General features: G+C 35.0%; 3 protein-coding genes across 5 annotated transcripts; 1 reads left to right on the top strand and 2 right to left on the bottom strand.

The window, feature by feature from the left end:
* Nucleotides 1-6,431: 6,431 nt before the first annotated feature.
* On the top strand, nucleotides 6,432-12,958 carry CCAP (Crustacean cardioactive peptide). 3 transcript variants are annotated; one of them, XM_008203012.3, is made up of 3 exons: nucleotides 6,432-6,556; nucleotides 11,939-12,097; nucleotides 12,312-12,854. In XM_008203012.3, the coding sequence occupies exons 2-3, from the start codon at nucleotides 11,944-11,946 to the stop codon at nucleotides 12,587-12,589; spliced, it is 432 nt and encodes a 143-aa protein (XP_008201234.1). In that variant the 5' UTR covers nucleotides 6,432-6,556; nucleotides 11,939-11,943; the 3' UTR covers nucleotides 12,590-12,854.
* On the bottom strand, nucleotides 6,591-8,023 carry LOC664323 (uncharacterized protein). The gene is made up of 3 exons (XM_970330.4): nucleotides 7,168-8,023; nucleotides 6,930-7,117; nucleotides 6,591-6,881 (listed from the first exon to the last, which is right to left on the bottom strand). Exons 1-3 carry the CDS (start codon nucleotides 7,529-7,531, stop codon nucleotides 6,729-6,731), a joined length of 705 nt encoding a protein of 234 aa, XP_975423.1. The 5' UTR covers nucleotides 7,532-8,023; the 3' UTR covers nucleotides 6,591-6,728.
* Nucleotides 12,959-13,336: 378 nt separating the features above from the next.
* Trmt61 (tRNA methyltransferase 61) lies at nucleotides 13,337-14,493 on the bottom strand. The gene has a single exon (XM_970343.5). The coding sequence runs from the start codon at nucleotides 14,390-14,392 to the stop codon at nucleotides 13,412-13,414; it is 981 nt and encodes a 326-aa protein (XP_975436.1). The 5' UTR covers nucleotides 14,393-14,493; the 3' UTR covers nucleotides 13,337-13,411.
* Between the last annotated feature and the right edge of the window lie 800 nt (nucleotides 14,494-15,293).

Raw genomic sequence — 15,293 nt, 5'->3', positions numbered from 1 at the left:
GCTTTTCATTTAACGACGCTTTGGTAGGTAATCATATTAGGCCAATAAACGAATGGTAACAAACGGTATAACAGCACAAAACGTCAAAGCGCATATTAAATAATAAAATCATACGAGTAATTAAATTAGGGTGGCTTTTGTAGTTGTTATTCAATGCAGCGCAAAATATAAGCGCTACTCGACTCGTTCGCAAAGTTATCAAAGGGGTGGTTGTTGACTGGGGTCAAACACCCCACAAAACACGATCATCTTTTGTCGCTACGAAATGTATTCCTATCTATTATTCATGTCTATGATTGTGGTTGTTCATTTGACGCACCAATAAGCCATACCGTATGTCATAAAGTTGACTAATTATCTTCAACAAGATGTTTAATTGCGATCGAAATGAGCGCAACGCCGGTATTTAAAGAGGGAGCCGATTAATCGGCCGAATGCAATTTTTGCTTAGTGGACACGTGGACGCCGTTTTTATTAATTTGTCAAGCGATTACCTTATGCAAATGAATCTTTTTTCCCACTCAACATAACCTGAAACTAATGGGGGTTTTATAACAAAATAAGAGCGCATTTTTGTAATCTTGTGTTGGGGGAAAATATCTAATTACCATGATAAACAAACACGGTATAAGTGTTATTAGGTGTAAGCCAAAAATATTGATTAATTAGACACTTGACCTATATACCGTGACTAGACTGCAAAACAGGAGTGCAACAAATTTGCGATACTTTGGAAAATCACTGTATGTAGGATGGAAAATGTGTTGAGTGATAATTTGTGTAGGAACGTTTTAAACCCAGCAATTCCTCTCGAATCTCCTTTGCTTTCCGCGAAACTCTTTAATTAGTTCCCTATTTGCACCTGGCCACAGCGCAGCCATTTAGCCTAAACTAATTAATCAGCCTCTTGTGTACCACCCCGGGTGATTAATTATTATTGGCCGCGTGAAGCGATAGATATAGGCCTCTGATACTTTCAATTTTCTGGTCGTACCTATGGATAGAGTCGGTCCGTTGCAGTCGATGATTCCGTCCCGGCCTCTCTCTGTCTTCCTTCGACCGTTTTCCAGGACGCTTTCGTTCAACGTAGAACCATAGCCGAACCCGTGGAATGCGAGGTATTTCAATTAATCCGCGAATCAAAAGAGACGAGCGTCGCTTTATGCCGCCGCTGTGGGGCCGACCCGGTGAGGGTGCGTCAGCTAATATCCCCAGCCCCGATTATCCTCGCATACACTAACTATTTTCAGCAGCGGACCTGAACTCGATCTCACCGATTCACAGAAAATCCGACTGATGAGTACAAGGCGCTAATTTGCCGGCCTTTGCTCCATGCTCATTAGCTGCACTTAAAGACCGTTTCCACATTTGCATTACTGGTAAACTCCTTGCAGATCACATACATTCACAAGCACATGCAATAATCAAATTCGTGTTGAAATTGAAAAATAGTTTTCCTTAACAAATATGCAATCTAAGAAATACTAGCTACCAAATTTCAAGTGCTACTGAAGATAATATCTTAGTTGTTTATTATAGACATAATAAAAATAAATTCTAGCAGTAGTTCTAGGCGTAAAAAGTCGTTAAAAATGCATAAATACTTATAGATACATATAGAGAAAACAAACATTCTTCTTATCTCGTTGCACAAACACCTATTCCGATTTTAATGTAAAATTTTGTCTTTAAAAATTAAAATTGGTTTTATAAAAGTCGAAATAGAAGAGAAGTAGAACAAAATAAAACGGTTAAATTAGAAAAAAGTTGAAAAACAATTAGGGAATTAATGTTAAGAGTTATTAATTAGGTATTTATGAAAATAAACAATTTAATACCCAGCTTAAAATAATAATAAAAAAGCTGAAAAAAAAAGCTGAAATGTTCTACAAGTCCAAATAAAATAGCCCAAAAAATAAAACACACAGAAAGACAATGAATATAATAAATAAATAATAGAATAAATAAATAAATAAATAAATAATAATATAATTCAATAAAAAAATCATAACTGTAGATACTAGTAAAAATTAATGCTACTTATAAATAACCCATTTGAACCTACAGTATTTTTAAAAGAACGGTAAACAATTAAACATCTTACTTTTACATTGGTGGAGTCACCTAATTATAAAGGTTTTATTCTGTTCAATGCTAATTGAATTTTTTTTATAAACATTAGCATCATTTCAGTGCTAGTGAAATTTATTCACTGAAAAAATGAATGAGTATCAAAGCTAAACTAAGTTTTATATAACAGTATGTAAATTTATTCCAATTTCTCGTATAAATACACTTGTACAAAGATCAGAAAATTACTATTACGTTAGAATAGCATGAAATATGATTATATTTTTTGTTAGTCAGGGGCGGATCTTGAAATTAATTCCAAAAATTTTTGGAATGGTAAATGTTAAAAAATGCAAATTGATTTTGGACATACAGTGAGTTTAAACCAACGTACACAATTGTTATTTTTATTGTAATTTTTCAAAATAAGCAAAGAAAACAATCTCTTCTTGTTAAATAAGACAAACACAAAAAGATAAAGGCATTTATTTGTAATTATCAATACGATTTTCGCCTTTTTTTTCTTTTATTTTTTTTATTTTTTTTAAATTTAAATTTCCATTTTTTTATACTTACGAGTAACCAAAAATATTCGTTACCATTTAAAAAAATTAAAAATGGCGTAATTTTTATAAAACCAGTATGACGTCACAAATTTGACAATGTGCACAAAAATAAAATCGACCTGTTCGAGGATTTTTTTTTGAAAAATGACCCACACAAAAATATGAATTTTATGCAGTATTTTAAACTCACCCAAAACGTAAATGGTAATCATAATGTTTTTTTAATAGTAGATTTTGCTATAATTGGATCTCATAGACAAAAACAACACATTGTTTTTAAATAAAAAAATTACAACATAATACTATGCAACTTTTTGGATCACTTTTCGATAATTTTCATTAATAACAATTTATTAATAATAGAAATTAAAAAGACTTCTTAAGTTCTCTAAAAACCTTTGGTTCATAAAACTTTCATATTAAAGAGTAAAAAATAAAAATTTTAGGTAAAAACTTAATGATAAAAATTGTGCAAAAATAGTATAGATAACTGCGTACCCTTTGTCTGGGCACTTGGCCAAATTAATTACATATTTTTAATAAAATATTAAATATTAACTCTGCGATAATTGTAATACCTGCCTAATTCCATTATGAGTGTGCTAGTTTCCGTAATTATTAATCATTTTTGGGTTAGGAGTTGGTGGCAATTAAATCCTGCGGTAAAGATAAACGTCGCTGATATATTAATTGAGCATTACATAACGTTATTAAATATTCGCGGCAGCGAGAAGGGTAATGATATCATCATAAAATCAATTAGTCAGTTGTTGTAAAGGGGTGCAAGAGCTAATTTCTCTGCAGACAGCGTTTATTGATCCAGAAGCTAATTTAGCGGCATCATCCGACAAGTTTATTGGTAATTTACTCATAATATCTTAACGCTGAAATTCAGCTCAAGAAATTAATTACTTCACTCAACTCAATATGCTCGTCAAAGAGACGACGTTGTTTAAAAAAATCGTAATAGGTAGGGAAGCAAGCCGTTTGATTTTAGTACATTTGCTAATTGGTGCAATTAAGCTCGCCGGACTAGGAGCAGAGAGGAAAACTGTCGAGTATTTTAGGCGAACAAAGCGGGCCAATAAATAGCGAGCACAATTTTAGATAGTACGACATAAATTGGTTAAATAAGAAGAGCGTATAAAGAGAAGATGTCCGTAATGTAGAGACAGATAGAGGAGGGTGAAAGAGCTATGCAGGAATTTGGGGACCAAGCAGTGCCCAGCCAATATGCGCACGCTTGACTTTTAATAAAAGCGAAGCGAATGACTATTTTATTTTGTGAAAGCATCGTCCTGCCCTTCATTCTGCAGCTTTTATTGTCTCTTGTTGATGCGATATATCTCGGCTCGACTGGGAATCCGTTGTCACCTCCGTCGGAAAAATCTCCGTTTTTTCAGGATTTAATATCGGAAGGGTCGCCGTTTAATAATGAAGTAATAAGAGGAAATTTAAAAATCTCCGCTAAGATGTAGCTGTATAATATTAAATCTGGAGTTTAATGAGAGCGAAGCGACGGACCCAATATAATCTCGAGAGCGGATTTAGCACCGGTGCTTGACTTGCTTTCAAATCTGCCGACAAATGATATTAACATAGTCAATCATGTGATGGGACAGCGAGGGGATTGGCCCTACCACCCTTGATGCTCGTTGCCTCTTGATATATGACAGTTTATATCGCACCGCAGAAACGGCTCGTTATGTTATGAAAACAATATGAATTCCGACCGCATTTTTCTGGGATTCGTTTGATGTGTAATTACTTTTTTAAGCGGCCCCCGTTTTGCTTTATTTGATTCTGGTATTTATTTATTGCTTCTCAACCGACGGAATATTACTAATATTTGCCAGTTGCCATTGTAGCTGATGAGATTTATTTTGGAGATGTTGGTACGGACGCCCACAAAGGGAATTTATTATTGACGGTTCGAAAGATATTTATTACCAACTCTGCATCAAAAGCAAAAACCCGCAATGAAAAATTATGACGTTTTACATTCCATCGGCCACAAACTCAGATAAACGCCTACCAAAAACGTAGTTGGTAATTTTGGTGGATGCGCCGGGTTCACTATTAACAACAGGCAACAAAATTGTATTCTACTGAATCTAAAATAACCTGACCATTTTTTTTTAATTTTGGCTTGTCTTTGGCTCATGAAATTACCATCACACTCCACGAAATAAAAAGTTTCTTTCTGAGTTCACTATAATATTTTTTTAAATATATCTTCAAACAAAAACATACTTTTTACATTTACAATAAACTCATCAAAATCATTACAAAGTGGACAAAAGGATGACAAAACTGTCCTCTTAAAAATCAATTACAATCAAACCTCTTTGCGTAAACCAAATGTAATTATCTTTATTCCATCGTAAACGTAAAATGGCATTTTATCTACAGATTACTTTATGGTAAAACGTAATTTGATTTTCTAAAAAATATGTTTTACAACCATTGTTGTTTTTCTGTTTTTGACATTTTTTATTGTTAATTTAGTAATTCAGTCGAAATAATCGAGGATGGAATAAAATTTTCTATGGTTCAGGACGATAAAATTCACCATTACCTTCTAAAGCGGCTTTAACCGCTCTTGAAAATAAAACCAAATTTCATTGTCTTGTATAATAAATACAGTTTTGTTCTAGAAAAATAATTGTGTTGTGTGCTAATGGTTTATATTTAAAAAAACTGAAGCCGAACTACTTAAGAAAACATTACATTTAATACTAGTTTAAATAAAAAATGAATAAACATTAATTTCACTTTAATTATAATTGAATTACGTAAATCACAACTCAAAAAAATATACAAAAATTTACAGTGTCAAAAGCTAATTATTTTTGGAGCAAAATCTAAAGGATTGAGGTTTTGTGATATGTTTATAAAAAGGCAGAGAACGCTCAAAAATTGTTATTTTTGAGATAAGTCCTTTGAATATTTTTATACTACGATGAAAAAGGTAGAAAATTTTCAAGATTAAAAAATTTTTAGATACAGAAATAAACTTTTACGCTACTAGTTACTAATTAAATTAGCACCAGCGCTTCTGATGCTATTGGAATCCATAAATAATTTTTGATTTATTAAAAACAAACTTATTGGGCATTTTTTTGTTTTTAAATAAATGTCTAAGGTTTGGTTTGTGGAACGATTAAACCTCAGGTAAATTTTATCTCTCTGTTAGTTAAGTAGAGTCTATCTAACTAGCGTTGCTATCTTTTAACAGGCGTTTAAATTTATTTCTCCGTTAAATATTTCGTACTGGTTGGTTTCCAGCCCTGAATATGCTTTATGAATAAAGCAAAACGTCGGTCAATTTTAAATTTTATTTAAGACCAAAAATATTTCCACTTCGTTATCTCAATATTTTTTATTTTTTTTTTATTTTTTTAATTGTCGGCGTATGCGGAAGTGAAAATGGTAGCTGCAAAATCCCAAGTGCTTATCCGGTTTAAGCCAATTAAAGGCCATACGGCCAATCTCCCCTTTTCCTCTATCAGCAACAGTCGGTAGCATTGCTTTTATTTACCCAGTAACAAAAATAAAATTAATTTTTATTAGTAGTGGGGAAGTTTTTTCGAATTTGATATACTCGTAGTATTTGCACAAAATTATTGTAATCGTCGAAAATGCATAAAAGATCACCGTGTATGATTAAGTTGTCAATAATATCCCACAGCTTTTAATAATAAAAATAATAACGAACCCATACATCATTTTTAATCCGAAAACACGACGTGTATACTCCATAATTTAATTTCTGGTATAAAACAGAAGCTGATATCAATTTTCGCTTAGTTAATTTTTTAAACAACTTGGATAGTGTCGACCACTCGTCCCGATTTATTACTTTTTCGGTGACATTTTAATTGGACAGAATTTAATTTCGTTCGGTTCGATAAAAAGTGGTAAGTTTGATTTTCGTAATTTAGTGGGTGAGAAAAAAACGCTTTAAAATCAAATGGTGTATTTAAAATCAGGCCGCATATTTTACAAACTAATTCCACGGGTTTGGGAAATAATTAGCTACATTCTCACACAATATTTACAAGCTCAAAGCCTCCACTTGATTAAGTCAATTCACGTGTCGGTGCTCGAGCTGTTCGTGTCTTGAACGTCGGGCGCTTCGTCGAGAAGAAGCTGCTGTTGCTTCAAAACCGCAAGCCGCTGGTGCGTCAGCTCCAAGTGGTGCTTCCGCCACTTGATCCTCCTGTTCTGGAACCAAACCTTGACCTGCAAAAATAAATAAATCGTGGCTCGTTTCGCACTTTTCCCGCTCACTTGGGCCTCAGTCAGCTGCAGCGTGTGGGCCAAATAGAGCCGTTCCGGCCCCACCATGTACTGCTGTCTCTCGAACTCCGCCTCGAGCCGCTCCAGCTGCTCCGGGGTGAAAATCGTTCGAACTCGTTTACTTTTACAACTCTTTTTACTCTGTATCACCGCCGACGAGAGATGTTTCAATCCTCGCACTGGAAAAAAATTTGAAATCCGAGGCGAAACGCAACCCAATCCTCCTAACCTGCCTGTCTTTGGGGGCACCCATGCCCGACCGAGTAATGCCCCGTCACGCTTACTGCCGAAGAACTGTGGCGTACCGGAAGCTGCAACCGGTTGCAATTCGACCCCTGCGGGTGGTGGACGCTCAAATTAACAACGCTCAAATCTGCCGCCGAATCGTCCTGATTCGAGTCGTTCTTCAGCCCCAAAATCGCCGCGATGGTGAAGGACTTGTTGTTGGTGGCGGAGGAGTTGCTCCTGCAGCGGGGGTCCTCCTGCTCCTCGCAGAGGGCGCCCGACTGGTGCTCGTTCTCGCTCTGCTCGTCCAGGTGGTGGTAGCTCAGGAAATGGGACAGGGAGGTCGAGTAGTTGTAATGGTGGAGCATTTTCGGAGGAATAATCACATGATTCCGCAAATTCGAATTTGTCAAACACTTAACACGCACACAAGCCGGTCTAAGACTGAAGACTGGCGAAACACATGGCTAATAAGTGCATTAATGAAATAAAGCTGGCAGAGAGCAAGTTGGTTATCTCACTGACACAAGGTATAGTTGTTCCGGTGCTCATCATTGAACCCCTCCAGCCGCAGGGGTGGGTTTAATGTGCGGACACACCCCCACGCGATTTCCCGACCTCAGCCCTCAACCTGGATAATTCCCCACGAATGCTCTTATTAGCCTTCTATAGCATCATTTTCTTCCGACTACCCACAGGTGCATGGCGGTGGCTGAGCCAGAAAAGGGCTTAATTTTAATTAAAATTTTTGCTTTTTTGGATTGGAAAAATTCATAGGGCGACGGTTACAAGTGGAGAGATAGTGTAATCTTGACGAGTGGATTGTTTTGTAATGATGTGTGAAAGCTACTGGGGTTTATTACTTGGAGTGTTTGTCCCAAATATTCATTACATCGAAATTCACTGATTCATGTACTTGCTAGAAAAACAATAATTTGCGTCATACAAGCGCATACTAAACAGTAATCAAATAAACATTTGTTACAATTAATACCGCTAACGGTCTTAACTTTATTGGTCTAATTGGTGGTCATTATTAGCATCTTCTAGCTGATTCAAAGTGAACACTAAGACATTTTAAACAAAAAAAATATTAATATCAACTGACCACCAACAAAAATGAAAGTCTAAGTTTTGGCTGTTTTTGAGCTAGATTTTTTTAGTTTGAGTTCGGAGTTCATAATTCTTATTTTTAATTTAATTCGTTTGATTTTCCATTTACTTCTATATTGGTGGTCGTTTAATTTTGTTCAAAATAAATGTAATTTTTTCAAATATTTACTTTGGTATCAGACGACAACAGAAAGGTTCAAAACGTTTCAAAAACTTATTAGAGAAGTCGGGTTAAGATTTTAGTTTGGAATTTAAAACTAATTAGAATTAATTTGATTACAATCGGATGTTTTATAAATTGGCTTTAAAATAACTATTCCGTAAGGTATTTTTTCAGTTTTTAGTGATTTTTGGTACTTAAGTTGTTTTGTAAATTGTATCAGAAAGTAATTGGCGAATCTAAAAAATTCAATTTACAGATTTTTTTTATAATACAGAGAAATCCAATTGTTCTCTTCATTTTTGTTTATTATGTATAAAAAAATCTCTAATTTTTAAAGAACGTAACAAGTTTAAGATTTGGAAGTTCAACTAATAGAAGATAATTTATTTCTCTATTTATTAATTTTTTTCGTTCCTTCGTATAAGGAAAAAAGGGAATATATACATTCTAAATTTGCGTAAACATCTTATGTTAAAGTCTGGAAGAGCTAGCTGGAAGGTTGTAAATGAATCAATGAATGAGTTCTTCAATTCGTTTAGTTTTTTTTACTTTTATAGGAATGTATTTAATTTAGTAATGATTTTAAAATATTAAAGATTTCGGTTTTTTGAGGTCAGAGAAGAATAAGATGTTTTCCATTTTTATTCTCTTATACATACGACTATCATTTTGAATAAAATGATACAAATGGTGAAATGACCAAAATTTTTACTCGTTAACCAATAAATATGTGTGAACTCTCAAAAGAATTTAATTTTTGGTTTTTTATGTTTTTACGTTTTTATGTTCATACGAACTTTCAAGAACTAAATTTTATTGTATTTTTTTGAATGGAATTTTCTTTTGTCCTCTATTTTCAAACTGCAATTTTTCTCTTTAAAGAAAAAAATTTTCTTACAGTAAGATAATATAAAAACAACTACTGGTTGATATTTGTTTTTTAGCAGAAGAGACAAAGTATTTTTTAATGTATTTTTATTCAATAAATGAACAACTTATTTATATTATTACATTGTTCAGACTCAGGTCCTTTGCTTGCTTATAAGGTTCAAGTCCAGGCAAAAATTGAGTGCCCCTTTGGGGATGAGATTTTGTCTCGTAGATAAAATCGTTAGATGCTGGAATTTTTGGGAGTCGTTGGCTTATGTAAAATAAGCCATGCAGTGGGTGCATATGGGCCAATTTGACATTATTATCCTGCCGTTTTGCGGCGGATATTTGTCTCCCGCAGGGATTGGGAGTCGGTGAGGGTATGAAACTCCGCCCTTGTATCATCTTCACCCCAGAGCGCATGCCCCATATCAAGGGGTCGCAGGTACGCCTCCGCATTCATATTTCATAATTCCAACCCCTTCATAACATTCTTCCTTCATTATCTTTTGTATGTATACAAGTTAATTTCATGCCACCTTCTACATTATAATTCTCTTATTATTGTGGCGAGTTTCCACCTTGGCGTCAGGAATTACAAGGATCATTATTGTGGTTACATGTGACGGCTTTTTTGTAAATAAAGTACGGAAGGGTGGGCAATTTTAATAAGAGACAAACTTTATCGCATGTTAACTACAAAGCCGTTGCATTAATGAGGGTGACAGGGATTACATGTCCACTAAAGACGATTAAGCTCGTTACTGTTGTACACATACACGAGTAACTAACATTTAACGCAATTATTTTTGATTCGATGGCTTTAATTAACACTATTTTTCGCTGGATGACATGTAATTTTTTTAATGGCAAAAACTTGATCCTGGATACATTTAACGAAAAGCTATTAAGGTTTTAAATGGTGCTTCGAAAAGCTATTAATTCCCTATTTATATTAAAATGTTTTTGACAAGTCTTTTCCCGATATTTTAGAACATGACACCCGATAATGGGCTCGGTTGAGTGCGCAATCTTGGGGGTTGGGGAAACAATATATATATGAAAAAGGGGCTTAATCAGAAGTCTCATTTTCTACTAACTATTGCGTATGTATATAATCCCGTGAATACAAAAGCTGGTGAGTTTATTCCAAAAATATTTAAATTTTTAAACATTAAAACTAAAAGTAGAATTGATCAAGAAAAGACTTCTACGTCTTTTGGTAAAAAAATGTATTATAGTACATAATTAAATTGCTGTAAATAAAGTAGCATAATAATTGTTACTTTTCGATATTTCGATGTGTTCTCGTAAAAAAATGTTTACTGCAAGTGATCTAAACCATTCGTTGTGTTTAGTTTCGAGTAAAAAGAAATACAAGAAACCAAAAATAGTGTAATTTAAAACAAATTCTCACAATTTGCGAATTTAACCGTAAAAAAATAGGACGTAGGGCCTGTTATTAAATGTGACCCTTTTGTTTGCTTATTCATTTTACAATAAAAGCTTCACTTGACAGCTGAGCAATTTATTACTGTTGCACACACAAGAGTTGAAATGATAAAATCCAGAAATGTTTTAACTACGTCGATATTTTATTAATTTATTTAATCTGAAATTATTTTTTCCCATAATTGTTACAAAATAGTACGACTACGAGGTTCATGAAATGTATTTTTAATTTCACAGGCATTGTGTTAGTTTTAGGCAAAAATAAATTTTTATCTATTTTCAACATAAACAACTTGATTCCTTTCTTCTCATTTTTGAAGTTTTTTAGGTAATTGGGTATTATATTAGGTATTTTTTGTTTTTATTTCAGTGAAGTTAATCATCGTGAATAAAATGCCTGAATTTTTAGCAATAAAATTAAAAATATTTTTGTAATATTATAATATTAAGTGAATGAATAAGTAAATTCTATGCTTATGAACTCGTATCTAGCTCCTTGAATTTTGTAATGTTAAACTGTAGAAAGCGAATAAGAACAGATTTCTCCAAAAGCATTGGAATATTTATTTGAAAACGACCACTTTAATAAAATAAATAGAATTGATTCTAGCTTTTTTACATAAAATACGCAACATTTGACTAATAAATGAGATAAATAAAAACAACAAGAGGAAAAATTACCCAACTAGCCACACTTGGTTTGTAAATAAATTTTGCTCAAGTTAATATTGACTATTATATTGACTATTATTATATTAGCTATCTACGAGATAACAAAATATCTGGTGCTTAGTATATGTTGTGTCGTTTTCTCGAAAACCAAAAATGAGTAAGTGAAAAAATAACGCCAAAATTAAATTTTTCTTCAGTTTGACTTCCCATTACGTTCCTTTGTAGGCATTTAGCGGTTACTTTTCATTGAATAAAAGCGGGCAAACACTCTCCGTGTCAATAATCCTTGCAAAACAATCATTTCGTGTAAATGGCACCCTCGCTTTGTAAGTGCGGGAACCATTTAGTGCATAATCTTGGATCAGCGAACAATCAGGGCCAGACGTGGTGGCGTTTACCCTCGCATTCCACTCAGCCGGCAGCATAGAGTATTTCATTGTAGTATCGCGGGGGGGCCCTTCAATAATGCTTATCCATTTATCACTGCTAATTCTCTTCTTCGCAGAGAACATGACCACGGCCAAACTCTTCGTAATCTGCATCTTCGCCGCCCTCGCCATCGAAACCCACAGTCGCTTCCTTCCCAAAAGCATAAGCAAGAACCTGGGCGCCACCGAAAGGGTCCTGGAGCCCAAAAAGCGGCCCTTTTGCAACGCTTTCACAGGTTTGGAATTTTTATTGTGATGCCAAATACAGGCATAACTTTCTTGGTATTTGAAATATTGTTTTTATTATCCGATAAATCGACTTAAAAATGAGTGTTCAAATGCAAATAAATATAAATAAACGTCAGTTTGTATTGTAGCTAAATTCGGAAACTCCTCCATACTTGAGAATATACATTTAATGAATATTTTGCGATTGGTTTTATTTTCCAGGATGTGGGCGCAAACGCTCGAACCTGCCGGCGCTGCCGGAGCAGTCCGAGGTCGTGGACGAGAACCTGGGGAGCCTTTTAGAGCTGAGTGCAGAGCCAGCAGTCGAGGATTTGTCGAGGCAGATCATGTCGGAAGCGAAGCTGTGGGAGGCGATCCAGGAAGCTAATATGGAACTGCATCGACGCCGGCAGGAGTCGGCGGAAAGCTCGGAAGAGGACGCTGCTGTCCCTGCCCGGAGTGCTACCGCTTCCTGCGCCCTCCCGCCCTGCTACATTTAATTCTTCGGGTCTCTCCATTGTAATTCGTTGTTGATTTCGATTGCATTTTTCAATTGAAACGTTTTGTAGAAGGATACGTAAAATAAAAAGTAAATGATTTGTTTGCAATGAATGTAACTAGCTTCTTTCGAATTTTCAGTCGTAATTAAACCATATTGATATGGATGTCAGTTTTGTAATTAAATATTAAACATATCTGGATGTTGCTAATTACTTCGGATGTATCATTGTTACAGTATGAAAATAATAAATCTGATTAGGCTAATGATCTAATTTATTTTCTCCACAAACATTTTTTTGTTCTTTTTAATAAAAACGACCAAAATTCGTTGTGTTCTTATGTATTTGAATAAATGGGATTACACAATACATAAAACTAATTACTATAAAACCGCAATTGTCCTTTTAATAGTCAGTTTATAGAGGGTGTCTCAACTAAAACTTGCACCCTTAGATATCGCCATAACTAAAAGACTCTAAATAAAAAAGCATCAAATGGGGTTAGAATTATGTCTTGCTGTGAAAAACGACTAATAGTTTTCGAGAAAATTGCAAACAAAAGCAAGAAAAATTAAAAAAAAATCATAACTCAAAAACGATTGGAAATTTGGCGATTTTCTCGACGCCAATCGATTCCCCGGATCATTTTACATGGGTATACGTCAAAATAGTTTATTTTTTTGGGCAATTTCGACGTAATTGAGAAAATAATAAAATACATAGGGACGTGTACACTAATAAACAAAATCACAGTAAAAAAACTTTATTAAAAATTAAAATACTACAAATACGTGTCCTTAAAATAAATAAAATAGGTATGTTTTATAAATCGGGGGAATTGTCTTCTTGGGCCTGATTTAGGCTGATTTGGAGACTCCTTGCCCAGACGGGGGGCAACGAGGCGAACGTTAGATAGCCCGTATGTCCCGGCATACTTGCAGGTGGAACAGCCGTAACACACTTCACAACTTCCCTCTCTTTACCCTTTGTCTCCGTTCCATCCTTTTCACTTTTAAGGAAATCCAAATCAAGCACCGGCAATTTCCTTGTCTGCACAGAGTAGGAAGTTTGCAAAACTTCCATTGTCTGTATTTCTTGAAACCCTAATTTTGACAAAACCTCACAACTCTTTTGTACTTGTTCAATACACGGCGAAAATGAGCAAATGCGCCCCCCTGTTTCTTTGATTACGTTCAAAGTGTGTGGTATTGCTTGCCAAGGATGTGGCAAATCTAGAAACACTGAATCCGCTTTATTCTCTAACTCATCCCCAAATCCACTGGAGCAAACGTCCCGTTGACTGACGGTGACATAGTCACTTAAGCCATGCTGGGCGAATTCTTCTCGGACTAGTTCTACTCTGTTTTTATGGAAATCAAAAGTGTACAAGTGTCCGGTTGGTTTCACAGCTCGGATTAGGGCATGGGACAGGGAGCCACTCCCGGTACCACTCTCCACAACGATACTACCAGGAGCAATTTCCAGCTGAAGGATAATCATGCTGATATCAGGCGTGTAGATTATTTGGGTTCGATGGGGCAGGGTTTGGGTCCACAATTCGGGGGTGGGCTGCATCACGTAGCCCCAACCTTTACTCAGAGTGATCTTTGAACCGTAGGGCTTCCCTATCAAATCAGCACACTTGAGAGCCCCATAAGGCGTCTGGAACACATTCTCTACTTCTACTCCTTTTTTACTTAAAGTTTTAGCTTCGGCACGAATACTGTAGATCTGGCTTATCGTCAAATAAAGAATTACTGTATCGCCCTCGTCTATCACTGCTTTATAATCGTCGAAACTCATCGCGAATTATTTCAGAATATTAGGTTAGGTCCTAGAATAACACTTTTATAGAAGCGGAACATAATGGTTGGCAATAAATTCCTAGCTGAAGCCATCTAGCCGCATCATCACGTACTAAAAATGGCGCAAATTTAAAATAATTCCGATTACTTTGTATTTTTTTAATTTTTGCTCACGTCAAAATGATGTCAAAACCTTATCAAATACAATTATTGAAAATTTCCTAATTGTATTTGAAAAGGTGGATGCACAGACAGCACAGATGGAAGAATTTTACCCAACATGACACGATCACATTTAATGTTAAAGATATTTATTAAATCCATTAAGTTTACAAAACTAATAGTCGTCACCGAATCGATGATAACGACATACTTGCAATCAGCCAAACTGGCACCGGTCTGGCACCTTATGTTTGCAACTTCTGTCTATGGGAGTCTTCTCGCAGTGTGACTCACTTGCGGTTCGATCTCAAAAAACTCACTTTTGGGAAAAACGCACCTATCTACGTAAACCTTCTGGAGCTCATTACTACGTTATATTTTTAGAGATCATGTTGTTCCTAACCGATAGTGGGCAATAGTCTAACCCAAACACGACACCTTGATCCACTATCTTAATAAAACTTTGAAAAATTAACGTGATATTATAAAAAATAAACTCAAATTTTGCTGACGTTTGTGAAATTTTTACTTGTCAGCTGCGCATCGGTACCACGTTTTTCTTCAATAATCTGGAATTTTAAATCCGCCAATAGGACTTCTTTTTCCCGTAAAACACTAGGGCCATCTATCCTCATCATCAGTAAAACCTATTTCAGTGAGGGTTCGATTCGTAAAACCTGTTATTCTGTGGATTTGGCTATATCAGTTCGGAATGCCTGGTTGTATCCCTTAAAATC

This window comes from Tribolium castaneum, chromosome 4, assembly GCF_031307605.1.
Source record: "Tribolium castaneum strain GA2 chromosome 4, icTriCast1.1, whole genome shotgun sequence".
NCBI classification, from domain to species: Eukaryota; Metazoa; Arthropoda; class Insecta; order Coleoptera; family Tenebrionidae; genus Tribolium; species Tribolium castaneum.
This window is presented reverse-complemented; position numbering and strand designations above follow the sequence as displayed.

Coding starts and splice junctions, on each gene's coding strand:
- Trmt61 (XM_970343.5), bottom strand. CDS start 14,392: ATGAGTTTCGACGATTATAAAGCAGTGATAGACGAGGGCGATACAGTA.
- LOC664323 (XM_970330.4), bottom strand. CDS start 7,531: ATGCTCCACCATTACAACTACTCGACCTCCCTGTCCCATTTCCTGAGC. Junction 7,118..7,167: donor GTGCCCCCAAAGACAGGCAG/GTTAGGAGGATT, acceptor ATTTTTTTCCAG/TGCGAGGATTGAAACATCTC. Junction 6,882..6,929: donor TGCAGCTGACTGAGGCCCAA/GTGAGCGGGAAA, acceptor TTATTTTTGCAG/GTCAAGGTTTGGTTCCAGAA.
- CCAP (XM_008203011.3), top strand. CDS start 10,369: ATGAAAAAGGGGCTTAATCAGAAGTCTCATTTTCTACTAACTATTGCG. Junction 10,448..11,938: donor TCCCGTGAATACAAAAGCTG/GTGAGTTTATTC, acceptor TCTTCTTCGCAG/AGAACATGACCACGGCCAAA. Junction 12,098..12,311: donor CTTTTGCAACGCTTTCACAG/GTTTGGAATTTT, acceptor TTTATTTTCCAG/GATGTGGGCGCAAACGCTCG.